The 23,393-nt window shown below is 39.6% G+C and overlaps 1 protein-coding gene across 1 annotated transcript in view; it reads right to left on the bottom strand.

Annotated features, from left to right (window-relative positions):
• Nucleotides 1-23,393, bottom strand: part of LOC107519051 (tubulin-specific chaperone cofactor E-like protein) — a 151,214-nt gene that overhangs the window by 51,698 nt on the left and 76,123 nt on the right. The window contains exons 8-13 of the mRNA XM_036220985.1: nt 14,241-14,305; nt 11,073-11,206; nt 8,251-8,538; nt 4,451-4,588; nt 3,950-4,115; nt 9-421 (exon numbers count right to left, since the gene is read on the bottom strand). Coding sequence (XP_036076878.1) covers nt 9-421; nt 3,950-4,115; nt 4,451-4,588; nt 8,251-8,538; nt 11,073-11,206; nt 14,241-14,305 — 1,204 coding nt within the window. The remainder of the gene's footprint in view (nt 1-8; nt 422-3,949; nt 4,116-4,450; nt 4,589-8,250; nt 8,539-11,072; nt 11,207-14,240; nt 14,306-23,393) is intronic.

The following is a 23,393-nucleotide window of genomic DNA, read 5'->3' as shown; positions in this document are numbered from 1 at the left end:
GGTCTCACCTTGACTTTTCCATAGCTTCCTTTGGGGATGAGAATCTTGTAGCCATTCACCTCCACAGAGAGCTCCTTCACCCAAGAGACAGCTGAGCCCCCACGGTGCTCATTCTTGGCCTCCACACTGAAGAAGGGGAGGCTGGAAGTCTGCAAACATTGCCGCGCCAATAGGTAGGCACATGACCCTTGGAAGTGAAAGAGGAAGCCATCGAAAGTGTGATAGTGAGGCTCCCCAAACACCACACATGTACTGGTCTCCATGGGGCTGCAGTAGAAGAATTTGCCTTTGGGTTCACACATTTCATAGGGGCTACAAGTGGCCTCCTGGCAGTAGATCTCATTATTGAAATCCAGACAGCGGCACTTGATGGTGCAGTTCAGGTCATCCCAAAACACCTCCCCTCGCCGAAGGAACTGTCCTAAGGAATAATGACATTAGAGCCAACATTTATTGAGCACTTACCCTCTGTGCCAGGCATTGAGTAAATGTTTGACTTGCATTATATCAATTAATTCACAAAAGAACCCTAGGACATATGCATTGTTGCTTTCACTTGACAAGTGATGAACAGGCTTCAGAGAAACTGAATAATTCATCCAAGATCACTCAGCACCTCAGTGGTGAAGCTAGGATTCCAAGGGAGTCTGTCTGAATCCAACCTAAGCTATTGGCATAATATTTTCCATGCTGGTGAACACACTTTCATACAAAAAAAGACACACTGTCTTAATCTATGAGAGAGACTATGACACCCAGGAGTCATACCCTTCCTTTCAGCAATAACAAAAAGGGTATTCCAAAAGAAGTTTACCCAGGTAACTCAGCAACATTGCTAACTTATTCACTCATCCACTCATTCAGCAAATATTTGTTGGGGGCCCAGTATGTGCCAGAAAGGGTCAATAGGATGAACTAGGAGTCATACCTACAAATTTAGCTCCCAATCTTCCTGGGAAGATTTTAGAAAGGGCTGATCTCTGATTGGAACATTCCAGGGCTCATAAATCCTACAGATGCTGCAGACAACTTATACCTATATAAGTTATCTACTCTCTTGCTCTAGGACCTGTGCAAGTACAATACTTCTCTCTCTTTATCCACTGACAGAAGTTCTTAACAGAATCTGGGGCAGGAGCACAAGGTAGAGGGGGAGAAGAATGCTTTAAAGGGATGTGCTCATTTTAAAAATATTGATCACCTTTTATTTGGTAGATAATCTGTTGTTCAAACCATTTCCCTAAATAAATGCTCTCCCCCGGTTGTTTATATCGACCTTCAATTGAAATAGTCTTTGTTTGGGGGTCAGAGTCAAGAGAACTGAGCAATGGCCACAACTCTGCAACCGATTTCTATTACTACTGACTTAACTTCCATCTGTCTCAGTTTTCTAACCCGTAAAATGTGGACAATGCTGTTTTCTCATCACCGCCTCATGGAGAACAGTGATACTATAAAAATTTGGCACACATTGATAGATGTAAAGGCATTTGTAAACTGAGAATTTTACAACTGTCTAAAAAGGTAAGTGTCAAAGACACAACATTGAGAAATGCAAATAACGTCATAGACCAGTAGCAGCTATAGTTTGAAACTATGATCTGAAAAGTTTTCTTACGTTTTTATAAAACTAAATAGCACAAGGCTACAAGACCAACCCAAGCAGAAAGTATGGGTGCCTCAGAAACAGTCCTTTCTATCTCTGTTAGCAGGAACAATTATGTCTGAACAAGCACTTATGTTTCATACTTGTTAAGAATAGGACCCCAAAATGCGATAATAAATTTATTCACATTCCTAGTAGGTCATATGCATCAGTCCTGAAAAAAAGGCCCTTCGAACCTCAAAACTATTTAGCACTAGTCCAGGTTGCATATACTGTAACAGCCTCCACTGTATTTTCCAGTCTCTGCTTTTTCAGGTTTCCAATAAACGAGAGGAAACTGCCTTTGAATAGAGGAAGTTTGGTCCAAAAGGTAGACTCTCTGAGAATATTTTGCTTGTGAAATGATGGTATAATAAATCAGCTCCATGCAGCAGCTCTTCCCCTGCTATTACCCAGGACAAATCCCAGTCTCTTTAGATTGATGTATGTCCAGTGGCACATGAAATACATAGCAGTTTATATAAGGATATTAAATTTGTCCTGTATATGAAACCCAAACCCATAACTCAGGAGGAAACGAATGAAGCCAAATTGGAGACTTAACACATAGCTGGCATCTGACCAACTCCACAGCTCTGTAAGCCAATACTTTCAGTAACCACAGAATTTCATTACCAGGACTCAAGCGAGAAGCTGTCACTGGGCACTTACACGGCATGGCCACAGCCAGTCAGCTCTGTGATGCTTGCACAAAGGAGAAAGGCATTGGGTAGATCTTTAGTCCAGGGAGAGAGATAATGGGATGTTGGTTTGTTATCTTTCACAGACCTTGAATGAAGCAGTATTTACGTTCTACCTGGGAGGAGGGTATAGTCTCTGAAACCTTGGTGAGCTTTGGAGCTAGATTCTTTTCTGTCCACCTTAATACTGGCTTAGTTCTAAAACATATGTTTGCTGTTCTGAACATGGAGGACTTTACAGAATCTACAGAGGCAAAGATGCCCAAGCAGATCATTTTCACAAAAAGACCTTTCCTTAGAGCAAAGGCAGAGGTTTGATAAGCCTGACCACAATACAGGGACTTGGAGAAGAGGGAGTGGGGATTTCAGACCAGGTTATGATGGCTTTTCTGTATATTATACAAACTGAAGTTCTATATATTATACAACCCTGAGGTCCCTGGGATTGCGAGACACACAGATCACCAGGCAATGTCTTCTCTCTGAGGAGGACAGAAGACTACCTTAAACCTTTATGCCAACGTAAAACTTTCTCATAGATCTGGAAACATTTTCCCCAGGGTTATCTCTGCACTTTTCCACAATACCCTGCACTCATGTCTATCATACTCTGCCTTAAACTGTATCATCATCATTTCTGTGGCTGATTTCTTTACCATAGTGGTGTCGCAGAAGGCTGGGGTGTCTTCACCTTTAGCACATAACTGAGTGGCTAGCACCTACCCGGGGCTCTTGAAATGTTCTTTGGAAAGATCCGATGGCTAAATGGCTGAACTGATGGGTGGGTAGACGATTTACTAATTCTCGTTGCTATACCCTCCACTACTAGAAGTAGAAATTTTAACAGAAATCTTGTTTTCAGAATGCTTTTAGACACATAAAAGTGGAAATCTATAAACCAGGATGTTTCTGGGTTGTTTTGCACATCCAAATAGGTTTCGATAGTTCAGAGAAGACTCCATACTTTGGATGTCAAAATAAAGAAAACTCACCAAGGTTCAACTACAGCTTGTTTACATAGACCTAAAGCCAGCTTTGATTCTCCCCCAAATTTCTGCATGTTTTGCTGCTGCTGGGAAGATTCTAGGAGAAGCTACCTTAAAGACTATGACACTTTTTTCTTTCTTTGTAATCATACTAGGAAGTACTGATTTACTCTCACAGAGACTAGGCAACACTCTAAGTTCACCTACTTCTGTAGATCTTCAAAGTGCAGATGGCAGAGCAGGAGTAAAGATGAGAAGAAAAATTTAAAGGAAGAGGGAATAACAACAAAGATAATGTTAAACAGGAGGGCTCTCTTCTAGTGCCTCTGGTTGAGAAATCACTTAAGATCCTAATCCATTCTGTAGTTGTTCCAAACACGAAGCTGTGTTCACACCTAAGGCCAGGACTTCGTAAAACACAGTGTAGCAAGTGCAGGGTTGCAGCTCCTGGTCTGATAAATGTGCATGCTAGAATTACCTTGATCTCCATTACCCAGCTGAGAGATGTTAAAAGAGTAAGGCACCAGAAATGAGTTCACCCCTGTAGCTTAAAAGCCTGCCTGTCAATCTAAATGAAAAAAACCTCTGCCTGGCTCTAGAGAAAAAAAAATCTTTACCTCTGGAGGTACAGCCATTGGCTGGGTCAATTTCCTTCCCATCAACTTTAAATGCCCAGCGGCCTGGAACATTGACATTTGTGGTCTCCTGGATATTCACAATATCAGGGGTTCTTGACCCTGGGAGGCTGAAGAAATTGGTGAGGTTTCCACCATTAAATCCTGCCTAAAGCACAGAAGGAAGACAGAAGCTTTGAGTACAAACACTACCCCCTTTGGTTATCTTGTCCAGATACCCTATTTTCAGAATATAGCACATCTAAACTTACGAGACCCCTTTTTTCTGTAGCCCCTGCGCCACCATTTCATCTGAGAAAAGCCATACTTGAATCAAGGTATCGAAGAGGGACAAGACTAAACTCTCAGTCTGTCCCCTTCCAAATCAGACACACTACTGTAGTTTAAAGGTGTGGGTATGACTCTTTCTAGAATGCTGAGAAGCATAAGCAGAGAGTGCAGTGCTTCAGAACTTGCAGAAGGATAAAATGGAGAACCACCTACCTGTGCCATCACTCCCCCAAGACCCGTCAGGGGATCTCCGCCGCTGGCCGTCCCTGTAGTCCAGTTGATTTCATAATAATTGAAGAGTGTGAATGTATAGGAGCCATCAGACACGAGGACTGCCTGGAAGGTGTTCACCTACAGTATGGGAATAGACGGGCTCATGACTCGCATTTCCCAAGAGCTCCGCTCACCAGTTGTAAGTCCCTGTACTCTGCATCTTCCCTGCCCCCAAGCATCTCAGTGCTGCTCCACGCCAGGCCTCACTTTCTGCTTCTTCTCTGAATTTGTTCTCTCCTCCATTGGGAAAAAATAGACATGTAGGATTGTGCACTTAAAATAGAAATTGCCTGAGAATAACCTGAAGACTGACTCAGCTCCTCCTCTTACATCTCTGACTTGTACCAGGCAGAAAATTTAAGGTGGGGCTCAGCTTGCGATGATACATGAGTACCTATAGGTGGGAGCATTGAAAATAAGCTATAGGAAATCATCATGCCTTAGAAAGGGCGGCAAGCACTTCTTCCCACAGCAGATTGATTGGGTAGGATGTGAGGAGGTGAAGAGAGAACCAGCAAATGTTAGTCAGTGAAAAGAAAGTTTTCTCCCTTCGCAGAAAACACTGGTAACGTGCGTGAGATGTCTCACCTTTTTCAAAATGGCAATTGGAAAGTGATTTTTATAAAGCATTTTTTAAGGAGAAACTGCTCCTCTAATTGAACATTTATGCATCACTTTATGTCTGCAATATTCTCAACACTCATCTGTACCTCAGACCAAAGCTAAGATGAGGGTTAAGGGATATGAATTGCTGGAAATTTCACAATGACCCATCAACAGAAAATAGGATCAAGCCAGAGCTCCTAGTCTATCTCTTAATGCACTGTCATTACACACTGTCTTAATTTTCAACTTTTTAGGACAGAGATGTTATATAAATTCAAACAAGGCTTGCAAACAGTTGCTGGAAACAAGCTGCAGCAAACGGTGTCCTTTACTCTTTCCCTTTACTAATCCCTGATCTTGATGGATGCTTTTAAGATATTAAAATGAAAATAGAGTTAAAAGGAGAAGCTGCTTTGACCTTTTCTATTCAAATCTAGCACTTTTCACAACTGTCTGGTACTGTCCTGGTTAACGCTGTCAGACGCAGAGGAAGACCCAGATGTTTATCCTGTGTAATCGAACTAGGGTAGAGGATCTTGGAATCCCCAAATCTTCCATCATAGATGGTCCCAGGGAAGGAGACAAGGTGCAAGGAAAGAAAAGCCCTTTTTGTAAACAAGAACTTTGTCCTCAAGCCCTATGCTTGCCACAGCTGATGGCGCTTACGATAGTCACTCAGATATATGCCTCCATTCTTTGGCCCTGCTCAACAAAAAAGGAAAGTAGGACTAGAGATACGTGAGTAGTCAGCTTAAGACTGCTATAAGGTCTTTGCAGGGTCAGGTTCAAGAGACAGGCACAAAGTCAAGGTCACACAAGGACTAAAGCTAAACCCTCCTTTAGACCAGGATTCTTCTTTAGGAAGTGAATTTCTTCTCCCAAAATGAAGTTGGAAATATTTTCGGTCCAAGCAGGTCTCGAGAGCAACCCATTTCTGATCTCAGAAGTCACCTCAAAACCATTCACCCTAACAACATTCACTCCAGAGGCTCACTTGCCCTCATGAACATCCTTACTCACTCTCATACACCCTTACACATACTTATCTCTTCAATGTTAGTTTTAAGACTCTTCCAGTTCTGTTTTAGTAAAACTACGTTTTCAATTCTTGAAAAACCCTCTTTACTCTAGAGAGGATTTCTAATGATACCTGGAGGAGGGAGCTGAGCAAAAAGATCAGGGTTTACAATTAGACTTCAGTTTGAACCCTGCTCTGCCTTCTCTGAGGTTCAAACCTCTTTTCTTGATATTAGGCAAATTATTTAACCTTTTTGGGCCTGTTCCCTCACCTTTTAAGTGGAGAGAGTGCTTATTGTGGAACACTCCTGTGATGGCTAAATAAGATACAAAAATAGCCTATCACAGACCTGAGCTCAAAGCGAGCCTTCAATAAGTATTAGTTTTCCTTCCTTAAAATAAACATGTTCCCTTCCCCTTCTCTTTCTGTTGGGCTTCTGTGAGAGCTTCTATTTCTTAAAGGCCTTTCATGCCCTGTGTTTACTTGGCCTGATGGTATGTGTTTCTACTAAGGGGAAGCCTGGGATAACAGGGAGCTGGAAGAGGGGACCTATATCAAAGATAGGAATGGATGGATACTTCTGCAGCTCTAGAAAATTAAATCGCCTTTTTCTCCAAGGAGCACAAAACATTTAGATGTTATTTCATTCATCTTCATTGAAAGAGTTCTCACCTAGTCCAGAAATTTACTTTAAAATACAAATCAAAAAGTATCTAAATTATCTTGCAAATTTTATTGCCAATAAAAATTTTTTGTTTTGGAAAAAAAAAAATGGTGGCCAGCATTTGATGGGCATTTCTTCTTTTTTTCCCCACTGACACTCAAATTTATCAATCCTTGACATCTTACATTCTAACACTGTAAGGTATGAGGTTTAAAGGACATAAAATATCATCTGAGGAGTCATTAGCAATCCATAACATGACAGAGTGACAGAGGGAAATGTATGCTTCTTTAGAGGTTATTTCTAGCCATGCATCCACTATTTAAACTGTGTCTTTCTGTTCTCCAGAACCTCATAGTGATAAAGTACATCTTGATGCTCTGGTCAGAAAGTGCTAAAACACAATGTGCTCACTGCATGGCAGCTTTGAATTGCTAGCCCAGCACTTTCCCACCTCTGTCTCTAACTCAATAGTTTCTGTTCTACCCCCAAACAGCTGACTCTGCCAAGGAAATCGGAAAACAGATGAAATTGGAAATAATTCGAAAAAAGCAGAGGGCAGATTTTTGAGTGTCTGCTTACTGGAAATTATACAGATGAAGGCACATCTGCTACTTTAAAAATCTCCACCATGAAAGTCACCCAAATAAGCCACAGGTTTTTGTGAAAAATATGTTCTGTTCCTTTATGTAGAAAGGTGATTATCTCTACTATAATGTCAGTGATAATCTTTCTTATTTGACTTTTATTTGACTGCTCATTTGGGATTTCAGAGCAGATTTTAAAACATCATTCATGAAACACTTTAACTGCCCACTCCGATTAGCATCAAATATGAATGCTGGTCCCAGTGACAATAAAAAAAAATAGGTCATAACATAATAAAACGTTTGTGCCCCAAACCAGCACCCTAGTTTCCTTGTCCTAACAGAGTTGCATGGGAAAAAGAAAAGAAAAGAAAAGAAAAGAAAAGAAAAGAAAAGAAAAGAAAAGAAAAGAAAAGAAAAGAAAAGAAAAGAAAAGAAAAAGAAAAAGAAAAGAAAATTAGCTGATGGAGAGAGAGGCATTTATGCCTCTGGTAAGAAAAAAGGACCTTTGGGTTCCTAATGGGTCCCTAATCATGTAGCCTCTTTCAGATCTCAGTGCCTTAATCACTCTCCTACAAAATAGAAATGCTAAGACTGCAAGAAACTTATGGTGGGGTTCTTTTTGGACACTTGTAATGATCAGTAATAGGGATAACACATCTCCTAAAATATTACAGCTGATTGAACTGGTTAGGTAGGTATAATATTTTTCTGTTTCCTGAAAATGGGTGTCAAGACTCATTAGTTTAACCCAAAGAAATGGACTTTTCTCAGCTCTAACAATTAGACTCCTTCACAGTAATGAAGATGGACAAGAATTAGATGTCAGGATATGAAGTGGAAAATGGAAAATTTGAATTATTACAGGCGTGGTGCTGCTCCCTCCATAAAATGTGACTTCCTCCCATGTCACAATGAAAACCCAAGTGGCAGAGAAGGTTGCCATGTCTTTGAAGTACTTCCTGATGTCCTTGGTGGCTCTTTTCAAGATGACAGGGTCCATGGTCTCTCTGTAATAGATCTCGCCTCGAATTCCATTGTGCACATCTGCCCAAAATGGGGCGATGAAGGCCCTCCCATCTGTCAAGGGGAAGGGCTCCGGTGTGAACTGGCTCACTAGCACATCAAAGGAGACAACTCCATTGTTATTTACCTGCAGAGACAGGAGAGGTTTTACATGAGGGGTCTGAAACCATGACAGACAGCTCAGAGTCCTGAACCAAGATGGATGTTCACCTAATCATAGGAATGGAAACAACTAAACTACTGAATCAGAACTTCCAAATATTGTTCGACTAGGAGGTTCATTTACTTCCAGACAAACTCATTGGTTTTCTTTCACTTTCAATTTGTGTTAAACAGCATTTCTTAATAATCAGTTTAATTTTCATGTTCTCTATCCTATCTATATTTACATTTATCTAATGCTATTCATGGGGTGGGGGTGGGGTGGGTCAGTGGGCAGGCAGGGGGTGATATGGGCAACAAAGATGATTCAGAGTCACAGAGGCAAAAAAATATAAAAAATTGAAGCAGAAAATTAAATTTAAAAATTGAGGAGCTCTATATTAGACATTGATTTCTATTATATGACAAGAGATGAATGTCAGAAAAAGAAAAATCAAATACTCCATCATTAAACTCAGATCTCAGGATAAACCATATCTGGCTCTGAATAAGATATTTAAAGGACTTCTACTGATATCACAACCACTCGACTATCTTAAGGTGATTTCTTCATAATTTGCAAATGGCTTAGTAAACTCGTTAAATTACTAAACCTTACTGCAAACCCCAAGCTATTATCGTACACTCAGATTACATGAGACCTATAACAAATTTGCCTCTGCCTGTGTCTGCAGCTTTATATGCTGGTAGGTAAGGCTGACTTAAACCTGTGGCTTGTGTGGCTTCAATAGCAAGAAATGCCTGTGATGAAAATACTTGAAATTCTTTGATACATAAAACCTGAAGATCATTTTTCGATATATTGTAATTATTTGTTATGTTCATATTAATTAGTAATGTTATAAATATTAACCAGGACCCAGATCTCAGAGGTAAGTTATCAGTACCTGGGCTAGGGATATGTCAGTCTGTTTTGGAAGCAAGGGTGTGGGATTTGGAAAGGAAGTTGGTGACCTAGCTACGAGGCATTTAGAACCTATTGTCTGCAAGAGACAGCAAATAACCCAGAGGCCTGAGAAGACAGCATTACTGAGTGCTGGAAACTCTTAAGAACAATTTGCCCCAAAATAAGTCTGCCCCAAATTAAGGACCTTCCTTTTTCAAGGATGAGAATTATTCAGGATCCATGTCACATAGTACAGTGGAAGAGAAAGAGGGGTTTAATTAAAATAGTGGTTCTAGATGTCTGTAAGACTAAGGTTTCTGGAATTGAAGTCCTGTATGCCTCGCTCATCTCCCAAATCAGGTCAATATATTCTGAAATTTACGGTCAACTATTACAGACTAAGGAATCTCTACTGTAAGAAGAGTATAAAAGGCATTTCAGGATGCCAGAGCAATGTGTTGCTAGGCAATAACGGCTGTAATTAAAACACATAGACTAGCAGAGAAAGCTGGTGATGACTCAGTTGCATTTTGATTATATTCTACAGTTAACACTAACCATTCTCAAACTTTGTGGACATCAAAATCACCTAGAGGGCTAGTTAAAACACAGATTACTCAGTTTCCCTCCAAGAGTTTCTGATTCAGCAGGTCTAGGGTGGGGCCTGAGAAGTGACATTTCTAACAAGTGCCCAGGTAGATTCTGGTGCTGCAGGTTCAAAAACTACTGGTTAGGTAATGGAAGAGGGAACTATTTTCTAATGAGAGTCAGCCTTGAACTATAAATCAAAAGTTGGAGAATAAAGAGGTTCCAGATTCATAGATGTCCAGAGGTATAGATGCTTAAAGTTTCATTTCATCCTCTACAGCAGAACACAAAATAGAATATGATGTGATCTACGTATGCCACAACCAATCCTATAAGGTCAAAGATACAAACAGGTTCAGTTGCTCTGAACTTTCTTCTCAATGCGCAACAGTCTCAGTAGCAGCAAACTCAAAGATCAAAAAAACAAAAACAAAAACAAAAACAAAAAACATAAACTCCCTCAAAAACACAGTTACCCAGAAGAGTTCTGACAGCAAATGGTATCATTTCTTCATGCAGGTTTGACAATGAGACCCTAGAGAATCTCAGACCCAATGAGGGTGGACAACTCTGCAAATAACTTTTATATAATAGTTGATTACCCCTCTACTATGTTCTGACTCTGCTTTGAACTGGTAGGAAGCTTAAGAATAACAGATGTGTAAACTTTTCACACCCCCCAGAGGGAAAAGAAAAATTATGTTGCTTTTATTGTAGTTCATTGTATCTTTTTATCTCATCGAGTAGCAGAAATAATGGGGGCTCTGCTTCACTTCTGTATTTAATCACCCCCCCAAAAATTTATTGTCCTGTATACTCCTTTACTATGAACATTAGCCATTAACCATTAGCTTTTGACTTTCTTAATCATAAAACCTCAGTTCATGGTATCTCGGAACCTCTCGCTTGAGCTGCCAATAAATTCTCTGTTCCTATAGACCTGGAGGAAAGTACTTTAAATGTTTTTCTTAATGACAAACAAAGGGAAAGCCACAGAGCAACAGCTGGGCTGCTTCTCCACTTACATAGACAGTGCGGTAAGGAATGCCAAAGAAGAATATGGGGATGGCCAACTTAATCTCAGATGAGCTTCCATCGTCTACTTTAGGGGTTTTGGTGTCATTCTGCCAAAATGGATACATGAGCTCCCTGGGCTGAACTGTCAAGAGAGACGGTAGTTAGATAGATGGAAGATCTTTCTGTTAGGCAAGCTACTTCTCTCCCACCCACTAAAGCTAACTTCTTTCAGTAAGTCTAACAAACTAAATGCAAGTCAGACTCTCTTTTCATTTGTCCTAAACCTAAGCTGTCTAATCTTCTGCCTCTGGAAATCACTTCACGCTTCATTTTTATGCTTCCATATGTTTTTGAGAGATCAATGGTTAAAACTGGCTGGAAATTGTGTAATCGCCTCTGCTTGGAGCTCTCTGAGCACTGAGAGGTGGTCTCTAGGTCTGGCATGGCTTAGATGGCTTGATCCTTGATCAGAAGGCAAGGTATAGAGAAGATGGTTTGTGGTTATAAAGCTCTCTTGTAGTTCAAGAATTCTACTATCAAGTCTTTTCCTGAAAGGAGGCCGCTCCCTTCTGCTACACAGTAGGAGAAGATACCAGGTCCCAGAAGGAAAGAAATGACAGTTAGAAGTGGGACAAAAGTGGGAGGAAAGAGTTTGTAATACCTGGCCAGTGAATGACCTTGATTGAGCTCCAGCCCTGCAAGAAGGCTCTCTGTTCAGCTCCTATTTAAAATAGACAGCATAGGACACTTTGTGGTGAGGGAGGTTGGGCCCTTGAGTACTCTAGAGAGAGGCTCAGGGCTCTTACTCATCATCCTGGTCAAAAGTGAGAACCTGTACACACAGGACCTCTCATGTAACTGTGTCACCACCACTCCTGGAAACCAGTCTTGTTTCTCCTCCAAACTGTTGCAGGGAGTGGCCCAGTTTAGTGAGAGAAATTAGATAATTTCCCAAGGGTCTATGTTATTGATGATCAGGTCCAGTGGGTGTCTATGAAATAATCTACATTTGAAATGTAACTTTTCTCTGATTCTGTCCTCTCTTCTCTTGAGTTAAAATAGAAAAATAGAACATCATCTTTTCTTCCTTTAAAAAAAAATGTTTGTTAATTTTCAGGAGCAATGGCAAATCCATTTGGGGCTTTTGGTCATATTTCTTGAGGTGCCTGCTTGCTGCAATCCAGATGCTAATATCCCATTCTCAGGTCAGAGTCTATTTCCTTGGGAAAGTCCCTGCTCTGTGCCAATGGAGCTGGTCAGATGGGGAGCACCTGGGCAAGGACTGCCTGCTCCTCTGGAAGCTTTTAATGGGACAGAGAATGGCTCATATAAAAGAGACTGCCGGGTGACTAGAAAGCAGCTCAAGAGTGCCAGGCCAGGTGCCAGCATCTTTCCTGGAGCAAGGAATAAGAGATGATCTACCTGGACAGAGAGCTAATCTGTTTCCCAGGGCTAACATCAGAGGAAAGCAAGGAAAAGTAGCCCGGTCATTAGTGTATTGGTCTTCTTCACCAAGCCCCAGAAGTCTCTGGGAAGCCAACCAAGTTTGAGTCTTTAAGAGGTGCCATAGCTAGTTTAATCACAGGAATACTCAGCCAATGTGCTTTATTTAATATCACAATCAATAGGCAAAAGGGGTTCTCTAACATTCATATTTACACAGAAGTAACAAATTCCAAATTCCAAGAAGGTTAAGATTTTTTTTTTAAATCTCTTTATAATCCTTACCATAGCATTATATACAGGTACTTATTAAACTTGAAAGGTGATGAACTTTCTCAAATTAGTAATAAATCAAATCACATCAAGAATTTACCCTTCATGGAAAACTATTTAGAAGTGATGCTCAAGTGTGAATAAAGGCTCATATTCACAATGAATTGCAGTCATTTCAATAGAAAGATTAATTGGTATTTTGAGCAGTGTTGGCCAATCTGCCTAGGAAATGAAAAATCCAAAAGCCCTCGCAGAGGAGACAGAAAACTATGATCATGAAGACTGCCCCTAATGTCTCTCTCTTCATGAGCAATCCTAATCAGGTCATGATTTTGAACAGGAAAGAATGGACAGTTAAATTTTTCAGGTTAAGAAAAATACAAATAATAAAGATATCTAATATTATAAATACCTAACAAATGAAAAAAGGTGCTTAATAAAAAGGAGTAGGTTAAAACTACAGTAATTTCTACCTTGGAAGTCATTAGTATTTAACTCGTTAACAGTGTGACCTATTCAATGCTATCAGAGTTAATAAAAGAAAGAACATCCCTACCCAGGTTATCTTTAGGCTGGGAATTTGACAATAAACATGTTCCCAGGATTTTGAGTTGTTTATTTTTTCTTTTTGACCAAATAAAATGTACTTTCTTAGAGCAGGGGTTGCAGTCAGTGGGACTCTTTCATTATTGTGGGATGTCACACTATAGTTTGTATGCTACAACTGTTTAAATTTATCCAACCCTAGAAAAATGTTAGGGCTGCACATGCCTTATAGATTATTGACTCAGACTTGTAATCATGTACCAGGTCAACTAAACAAACAAAACAAAGAAAGATGCTTTGGAATTTTAACTATAAAAGTTTCAAATATATGTAGACTTTCTCAATTTTCTTTTCTAAAATCCAAAAACAGTAGAAATAAATGTATATGGCTTCTAACCTATCCTGAGCAATGCTACACAGAGGGGAAAGAAAGGAATCACTAAGGGGAATAATTTTATTTCACTTACAGTTTGAGAGTTTTGGCCATTGTAAAAGGCCACTGACACACAAGTCACCAACATCAATGCTATTAGAACTTCTTAATTTTGTCTAATACAAGCACATTCTTTAAAGTCTTGCCACAAGTTAAATGCTTTAATGGGAATCAGTCATCAGATATGGCCTGCACCCCTACTCTAAATGCTTTTAATAAAAATAATTTGCATTATCTTAGAGACCCATTTGATTAACAGGGGACAACCTGGAATATACAAATTTCATTCACAGTTGAGTAAGAAAAAGTAGGAATATCAATAAATATTCAAAGTTAATGCATTTTACCCTTAACAACAAAATTTAATTTACTGTAGACACATGTACACCTGCCCCCAACAATTATGGTTCCAACAAAAGTGTCTCTTTAAAAATTCAAGAATATGCTAATCGAGAGCTTTATGGAATTTCGTAGTACTCACCTTGATGCCTTATAAGTGCGAAGATGAAAGAGACCCAAATTCTGCGTAATGATGAATAATTCATCCTGGAATTTTAAAAAGAAAAAGAAAAAAAACCCCAGCTTGCCAGAGCAAATAGAACACCAGGTGTGTTTGCTGCAAATCCCAAGACACATCACAACTATCACAAAACAAATGCACATAACAACATTGACAGTTCTGAGTTAGGTTAAAATTCTTTGATGCTGGTATGTATTGTAAGTTTAACACTTCATGAACAAATTAGACTCCCCCACAAGCAGCCAGTTTGGAAGTGTAATGAGATCATTCAAATTATCAGGAAATTGTATAGAATCAATGAGAGAGGTAATGAGTAAAGGAAAGGCATCTGCTCTAGCTACTAAGGCACTGAAAAATAGATGCAGGTCCTGTATTGTGTCTCTATCACAGACAACTCATCCTCCTTGAAACCTGACTTTCCTGATCTTTACAACAGCTTTCAATCAGGTTCAAATAATAGTCCATTAAAACACAATGTTTTTCTACAGATAGGAAAATTTAACGTTTGCCCTTCCCTTCCCTATAGTATTTAGTAGCCAATCAAACATTTTGAAGTATTGACTAGATTTACTAGTAGGATAAGACTGTGCCCACTGACTTTCCATAGTGAAATGAACCATAGATAAATTAGCTATAAAAAAAGAACCATGCCAGGGTCATTTCTTGGAATTGCAATAAAAATAGAACCCAGCATACAAGCAAGTAATTAGTTCCAGAAAATTAATTAAAGAAGGAACATCACAAAAGTGAACTTGTTTTCATTTTAGTTACAATCAGTTGAACCGGCTGTTTTATCCTCCATTAGGAGCATGAAAAGTCTGTGCTGCTCCTAAAGCTGAGAATGCAAACACATATACAAGCTCCAAGTTTACATATACCTGCATAAGAACCAAGTATATAAATAGATTGTGAAGTTTGCTTCTGACAGTATTCTTAAATACAAAAATCCTCTCATATTTTGAAGGTATCACAATTCTTCAGTGAATATTTCATAGAAAAATCAGTGAATTTACCTTATGAAAGTTTCACTGTAAACCTTCAGTTGTCAAGCATACACACTGAAATCTCAAGCACATAATAGTCAGTTTTGCTGAAAGTGGTGCCAAAACTTTTGTAGAGATCACACAGCTTTAGCAGAGGGAGATGCCATGCACATTTAAGACTTGAGCCCTTAGGGAAACATTTCAGAGAGCAGTAAGGAGGATTCATTTAAGTATTTGTATTTATGAAAAATTTCACTAACCTGTTCTGTAGACACTGGAGGATTTGAGTCAAAAATATTAAGCCAAATCTTGGTAAACCAGGACAAAAATTAGGCAAAACAAGAATTCATGTCTGTTCTCCCCCACTTGCTGCCAATTATTTCTGTTTCTTGAAATGATGTCTGAAGCCCCTACTCTTAAAACCAAAATTTCAGTTAGTCCTACACTAGAGTCAGATAAGTGCTGAGTTGCAATCAAGTTTTTTTTTCTTCTATTGATTAAGGAAAAGTAAATCTAAAGATCAGTTTCAGGATTACGTAGAGCAGTTCTTTTCCTGAAAAACTAGACCACCCCTCCCGCCCCCCGCCCCCGTCCCCCCCCCCCCGCCCCCAACCAACACACCTTAAAAAAAAAAAGGTAGATTCAGATGGAAATGTCAGGTACTTGGAGCTGAAACCTTGAGCCTTTCTGATTGGAATCACTTTGCACTGTAAAACACAAAAGAAACCCCCCCTTCTATCTTTGTACCTGGAAAAAAAAAAAAAGGCAACTGTATAATGTTACAGAATTAGCATCTACTAGCATGGGATTAAAACTCCAAACAAAGCTGCTGCCTCCAACATTTAAATGAAGTCGGTTTTTTACTAAAGTCTTTTTTTATTTCTCTTGTTTTGAACAGTTGCCACAGATAGGTTCTACTCTGTTTTTTCACAGGTGTGCATGAAGTATTTAAAGAAATCTTTTCAAACTTTTCTAGGTTTCATTCTTTCCCTTTCCTCTCTGACTTACCGCTGTGCAGCATGACAATCCAGGGCACTTTCTAGCAACACTGCAGAAGGGTAACAACGGTGGGGTATGATTTTCCACAAGAGAAAAACCAAACCATACTCTGGAAACTTTCATGCCCAGTAGAGTCCTCAGAGCGAGAGGGTGAGAGAGACCTCTCCTGATAAAAATTACAGTAAGTAAATAATTTAAAAGGTATTGTAAACAAAGGGAAAATGTGTTTAATTGGATGAAAAATGAGAAAAAAATGGCTGAGACATAAACTAAGTTTACTATTCAAAATATTTAGAGTAAAATAAGTTAAAAGAAAGAAATCACTTCAATGTAGCAGAAAAAACTTTGTAAATTAATAGGAAATGTAAAATTACTCCAGATTTGTCTCTGACAAGACATTTAAATGCTGACTGTACAAAAAAACTCATGTCATTACAGTATTGAGCAAGTTGTGCTAAAATGGACAAGAGTGAGGAACTAAATTTTTATTCTAAATTTTTAAATATTTTTCCAAAAACCTGTGATAATTCAGTAGTTTTTGCATGTTAAGCTTACTCTCTCACTAGTATTATTAATCCTCCATATGAATTTACTTACAGATGTCAAATGACTATTTTCCTCCAAAAGGCACATATTTATGTAACAGAAAATCTGCTTTTTTGAGTGCTTAATCCAAATAAAATTAAACCTAAACTCACATAGAAAGACATTCTTCTTACCCAGTCTTTATTAAGGTATTAGTCCAGTAGTCAACATAAACATCTTCAAGCAAAATTGTTGGCTCTATTTAAAAAACTGCTACTGACATATTAATTGCTTTGGTCTCCTTTCTTCATACTCAAAGATATATCTCAGCCCTTTTGACCCATATTAAATGTTTCATTCTTCTTTAGGCACAACTGCTACTGAGATAAATGCTATCTAGGCATAAGCAAATATACAAGATGGTAGCATGTGCGTGTGTGTGTGTGTGTGTGTGTGTGTATGATGGCAACATTTGGGTACATTTCCCCAAAGATTTTGACTCTTGAGATTTCTTGAGACTTCTGAGCCCTCAGATATGTCCCAGTCCACCTCATTAAGAGCTGGAATTTCTCCCAGTAAGGGAAAACAAGGGAGAGTTTTCCCCTATAAAGCAACAGTTGCCCCTCCACACCCCTTTAGAAGTTGCTTTATCTCTTCTCAACTGTTAGGTATATAATCAGCATTAAATTGCAGCATGGCCCAGGCTAGGGATATGCTGGGCCTGATGAGGGAAATTGGGGGCTGTACCCCAATGGAGTTGCGAGACCTAGCCAACACATACTGGCACAGAGGGAGAGAAGGAGGTATCCTTGGGGCTGAATTGTGAAGGTGCCCAGTCAAGGAAACTGGGCCATAACACAGAATAAGGGAAGGTTTGTTGACTTGGGGCAGTCTCTAGGGATATAGCCTTTAACACTGGTAAGGCCCCCAGGAGATGGTGAAAAAGTCCCTGCTAGGACAGCTCCTAGAAGCCTGGAAAAAAGTGATGGCCCACACTGAGTGAGGTTGAAATGCCTGAATTACTGTGACAGATAGCAGAAGAGGGGATTAAAAGACTAAGAGAAATGAACTTTTCAGATCAGATATATTTTGTGAGTCTGGATCGTGTTCCATGAGAAAGCCCATATCACCCACCAAAGTCAGCAAGAATATGCTGGTTACAGAAGCACTAGTATTACTAAGAGCTCAGTTGGGGTGACCCTCTGTAGGTCAATACCAATGGCGGGAGTGTGATCACAGAACTTGACTATCTAATAGCAGTAGACATGATAGACATTTGAAGCAATAGAGACCAGGTAACAGCACTATACTGCGTGAAGCTGGGAGCTATAATCTTCATAATGACCAACAGATGAGAGAACTGATCCAAGAGAACTGATCCATAGAGAGTTTGTGGAGATGATTTATAGAGCATGGCATTGAAGGGGCAAAGTAGATAGGAAGCCAATAAAGGTATTACTTACTATAGCATATAGTAAAAAAGAACAAGAATTTGTGAGCAAGAAGCTGAAGGCAGCTGTCCCAATAAAGTCTTGATCCCTGCTCTGTTTGTGAATCTGAGTCAGTTTTCAAATCTGGAATCTGCAGACTAAAAAGATAACCAGGTGCGCAAAGGGAAGAACCCTGTATTACCATGACAACTAAATATAGTGATGATTCCTTCAGTCCTTCCCCCAAAAGACCTATGGCCATTTACTTAAATGACTATAGACTGGAGGAAAGGGGATATTTTGACATTTGGGGGTCTGGGGAAAAACTATAATTGGACAAGAGTTTAACATTAATGACCAAAGACCCTGAATGGGAACACATAGGGCCCAGGTAAGAAAAGAATTCTTTGTCAAGTCCAGCTTACAGTGGGTCCACATGAGCTGCAAATTCACATGGATATCATTTTCCAAGTCCCAACATGTAATTGGGATAAATATATTTAGCACATTAGGTCCTTGGTCTGTGGGTATCTCTCTAGCTAAGGTAGTAAATACAAGAGTATTGCATCCTAGAGTTAGGTAAAGATGATGATTAATATCACTCTTAAAGATCAGGAGTAGGGAACTCTTTCATATCTCCATTAAACTGGCCATGATGGATCCTGAAGAATGACTGTCAATTACCTCAAGCTCAGACAAGTAGTAGTCCCAATTTGCAGCTGCCGTACTAAAGTAGAATCTTTTCTAGAGCTGGTTAACAGGCTTCAGATATATATTGCTGGAGCCAGCCAGCTAAAGTCGAACAGCACCTGAAAGAGGGGGGTGAAACCTAAGAAAAAAGAAGAAGACAGGAAAGAACTTTCGGGAGGGCATACAGTCACTGCTGCAGCCTTGAGTTTATTTAGCATAGCCTTTACATATCTTTTTGAACACAATAGCAAAGCACAGTGTACAATACCATAGGAATGCTTGCATTTACATAAGTTCCTATACATCCTTCCCTCAGGGTCAGTAACGTTTAACTCCACACCCTACTTCCTAGAACCATTGTTTAAGCAGTCTCAGCAGCTGGTTCATGGTTATCAGCTACGTGACTTCTTCAGTGTCTCATAATGGCTCCCGACAATATATGTGGCCATTCATTTGGCAAATGCATTTTTTTTCTTATCTAAATCAGGAACAAGGATCAGAAATAGTTCATATTCAAGGGCTGAGATCTAGACTCTCTGGATTCTACAGAACATTGCCTTGATTTATTATGTTGATAACATCAAGCCAAATGGACACTGAGTAAGAGGTGGTTAGCAGGCTGGGGGCCTCGTTAAGAGACATGTGTTCCAGAAGGTAGGAGATAAATCTTTCCAAGATTCAGAGCTAGTCCTTCAGTAAAGTTTTTAAGAATCAAGTGCTCAAGGACATGCTGGGACCTCTCCTTCAAAGAAAAGAACAAATTGCTTCATCTTGCAATCTCTCTACAAAGAAATTTATCCTTCTTCCTAGTTTTCTTTGGGTTCTAGAAGCTGTACATTACAGACCTATGAAAACTCCCACATTCCAAGTGATATGGAATTCATCCAGCTATGCGTTGGGCTGGGAGCATGAAAAAACTTCATAGCAGCTTCAAGTTGAAATGCATACAACCCTGCCATTTGGGTCATATGTTCAGTATATCCTTTGTTGTTGAAGGGTGTCAGTGGTAGAACACGATAAAATGTGTGATTTACTGCAAACTTTAATGGGGCCATAACACAGGCCCCTGGAATTCTGAAGCACGGTCATGCCATCTCCAGAAAATAGCAGACCTCCTGAATATCAGCCCCTGGTGGGCAACTAAGCCCTGTATTAGAACATTTGACCAAGATACAAGTGATCAGGTATCCAGAAATTCCCATCATGAGCTGTGCCCTGTTAGATGCATCAAGTCATAAAGTCAGGTGGGGTCAGTAGTAACCCATCATAAAATGGAAATTGTATATCTAGGACTGGCAATGACCAAGCTGCCTGTTTAAGTAGTCCAGATTCCTTGTTACCTTCTGTAGTTGCACCAATACCCCACCCTCAATCCAGATCACACATATGGCCATATGTGGGGCATATGTATGTGAGGGTTGCACATGACAAGGAGAAGGAAATAGCCTAAGCTTGGTATATGGGTGGATCAGTTTGGTGTGTATGTGTATGTGCAAGCCTAAAGCAGATGGTAGTTGTATTACAGCCTGAGTCATGGGTGGCCTCAAAAGACAATAAGGAAATATCTTCCCAATGTGTGGAGCTTTGGGCAATACATCTTGTCATGTATTTTGTATCAAAAGAGAAGTGTTCTGAGGTTAGAACATGTACAAACGTGTAGGCAGTGGTGAATCACATAGCCAGCTGGACAGGGCATAGAAGAAAAATGCTTGAAAAATCAGTGACAAGGAAAGCTGGAGTAGAAATGTGGATACACAGATGGGAATGGACACAAAGTGTCCACTTTTTTCCAGGCTCACAAGAAAGCATCCACTGCAGAAGACAGACTAAACAACTGAGCAGACAAAAATAATATGGTCAGTTGATGTGAGGCACCCTTTGTCAGTGTTGGTACTATGTGCATAGTTGAAGTGGCCATAGAAGCAGGGAGAGAGGTTATGCTTGAGCCCAATAGCATGAACTAACATTTAGCCAGGCTGATCTAGTTACCATTGCTTCTGAATATTCAACCTTCAAACAACACTGACCAAAAGTAAGCTATCAGTATGTCACTGTTCCTCGAGGAGACCAACTGGTCACTTGGTGACAAAATGACTACCCGGGACCACTTTCATCCTGGAAGGGCCAGTTGTTCCTTCTCAAAAGAATATGGGTATGCCTTTCCTGCCCACAGAATCTCAGCCAGCACCACTAATGAGAGGCTTGCAGAATGCCTGATCCATAGGCATAGAATTCCATGCAGAATAGAATCTGTCTAGGAAATTCACTTCTTAAAAAGGAGAATGTGAGTGTGGTCCCATGACTCTAATATAATCTACCAGTTGGAACACAAATATTATGATACAGAAGATACCAGCCTGCTGCTTTTCTTACTGCTTTGGAATCTTCATACTTGGACATCTGAATTAACTTCCACAAAATGGGGTGCTCATGTAGTCTGTTAGTTTTTCATTCTTAAAAGCAGATTTTTTAAAAACCTGATGTATTATTTCTAAAATTTTCATATTTATTAGTATCATGGTAATAACCATTTAAACAGCAAGCAGTAAGCATCAGTTTAAATTAAAGCATGAACATATTGAGGGCTTACCTTTGCTGTAGAACCTATCATTTTATTAAAGAATTTATATTATTTGCTTCTAAGTAATATATTTATATTTTTTTTGTGCTGGCCTTAACTCACTCTAGACACACTGGGCATGAGCCGAGCTAATAAAAATGGCTTAATTATGAGAAAAATGGCATTGGCTTTTTAAAAAACACATTTTTTGACACATTAGTGTTTATTAACTAACCAGCAAAATTTTCTAGATCTAAAAGTTCCATTATAAAAGATGTTCATCTCTAAAATTTAAACAAGGACTCTAAATATTTTCTGAAAGCAACTTCAGTATCTATCTACCTCTAGTCCAGAAATTTGTTATTACAAGTTCTAAGTAGATCAACATAACCAAAAAAATTCACAATTGGCCTTATTCTAACATCCTTGCTGGCACATTAGCAATAAAGTTGAAGAAAAGAGCGGGCATAAGAGAGGAGAGGAGGCATCTGAAACGGTGCAGGGGAAAGGGCTTGCAGAAATGGTCGACTCAGTTGGTTAAGTTCCATTCCTGACTGCCGTCTCCCCTCTCCAGGACTCTCCAGCTAACATGTTTTCCCATAGCTACCTCCCCCACCTCAAGGACTCTCCAGTTTACATCTGTTGATTCATAGCTTGCTATCCAACTAATGTTCTTGTCTCTGTAGCTGTGTAGAAATAAGACCGTGTAAAACTGTTATGTTACAATTAGAGCTCAACCTTTGGATAAGAATCTGCTGATAAGGTGCCAGCATCAATAACTGCTACTTTCTGCTTATAGCCTCAGTGTTCCATCTCCCCGAGAATCCTATAACAGCATTGACAATGCCAAGGTTGTGAGTTCTACAAGCAAAATGACCTGTAAATAGATAGGACCAGTGGTATGGAAATTCCTCCCCAATTACAGCCCCCACTCAAAGCTCCCCCTCCCATCCTGAGTCATGAAACACACGTGAAACCTCAGACAAAGGAATCACATGCCTCTTGCATGGACACTGCAAGGGTATGTAAGAAATCTAACCAAGGAGAGATAGTGCCTTGGGTCTATTGAATGCCCGACGCTCTCCATCTGCAATAAATTCTCCTTCCTCTAATAAGGTTTTCTGAGCATCCAAATTCCTCCATTGGGTGTCTCTTCATGAAACAGGCAGAGCTACTATATTCCTTATTCACCAAGTAACATCAAGTAGTTCCTCTAGAAGAATTTCACTGGTTGGCGGGAAGTAGCTCTGATTAAAGCTTACTGTAGACAATAAGGAAAGGGTTTCAGGGTTATTAATCTATCACTTTTCAAGGGTACATGGTTGAAACAAATGCTCATACATTGTTAAGGATAAATAATACATATACCTTCTTTTGCAGAGGTGAAATCTTACCAATGATTAAAAATTACAAATTCCAGAGGAAAGATGGCTTATTAAATAGACAACATGCATGGCTCATGCAAATCTGCAATGTGTTGAACTCAAGTGCTTAGATTTGAGTCTAATTGAAAAGAATGCTATCTTGATTGCACTAACCAGAAATAATATATCAAGCCCAAGATTAGTAAAAGTCTTTGATTTTGCACAAATGTGACCAAAAAAAAAATGTTCTTCTTCTAAAACTGAAATGAAGAACAATTGGCAATATTCATCAAAATTACAAACACTTTGAGAGACCAAAGGAAGATGGTGGACTAGGTAAAAGCAGGGTTTGTCTACTCCCAGGTATGCATTGAAATTACATCCAAATTATAAAATAATCAATGTGGAGAATCCCCTGAAATCCAGCTGATCATAACACATACTCTGATAATATAAAAGAGCCACATCAAAGCCGGTAGGAGGGACAAAGTTGTGAATTTGGCTAGACCCACACTCGGGGGTGGTGGAGGATCACTTCGAGGGAGAGCGAGCCTGCAGAGGCT

The sequence above is a fragment of the Rousettus aegyptiacus genome, unplaced genomic scaffold (assembly GCF_014176215.1).
Source record: "Rousettus aegyptiacus isolate mRouAeg1 unplaced genomic scaffold, mRouAeg1.p scaffold_m13_p_5, whole genome shotgun sequence".
Taxonomy (NCBI): domain Eukaryota; kingdom Metazoa; phylum Chordata; class Mammalia; order Chiroptera; family Pteropodidae; genus Rousettus; species Rousettus aegyptiacus.
This window is presented reverse-complemented; position numbering and strand designations above follow the sequence as displayed.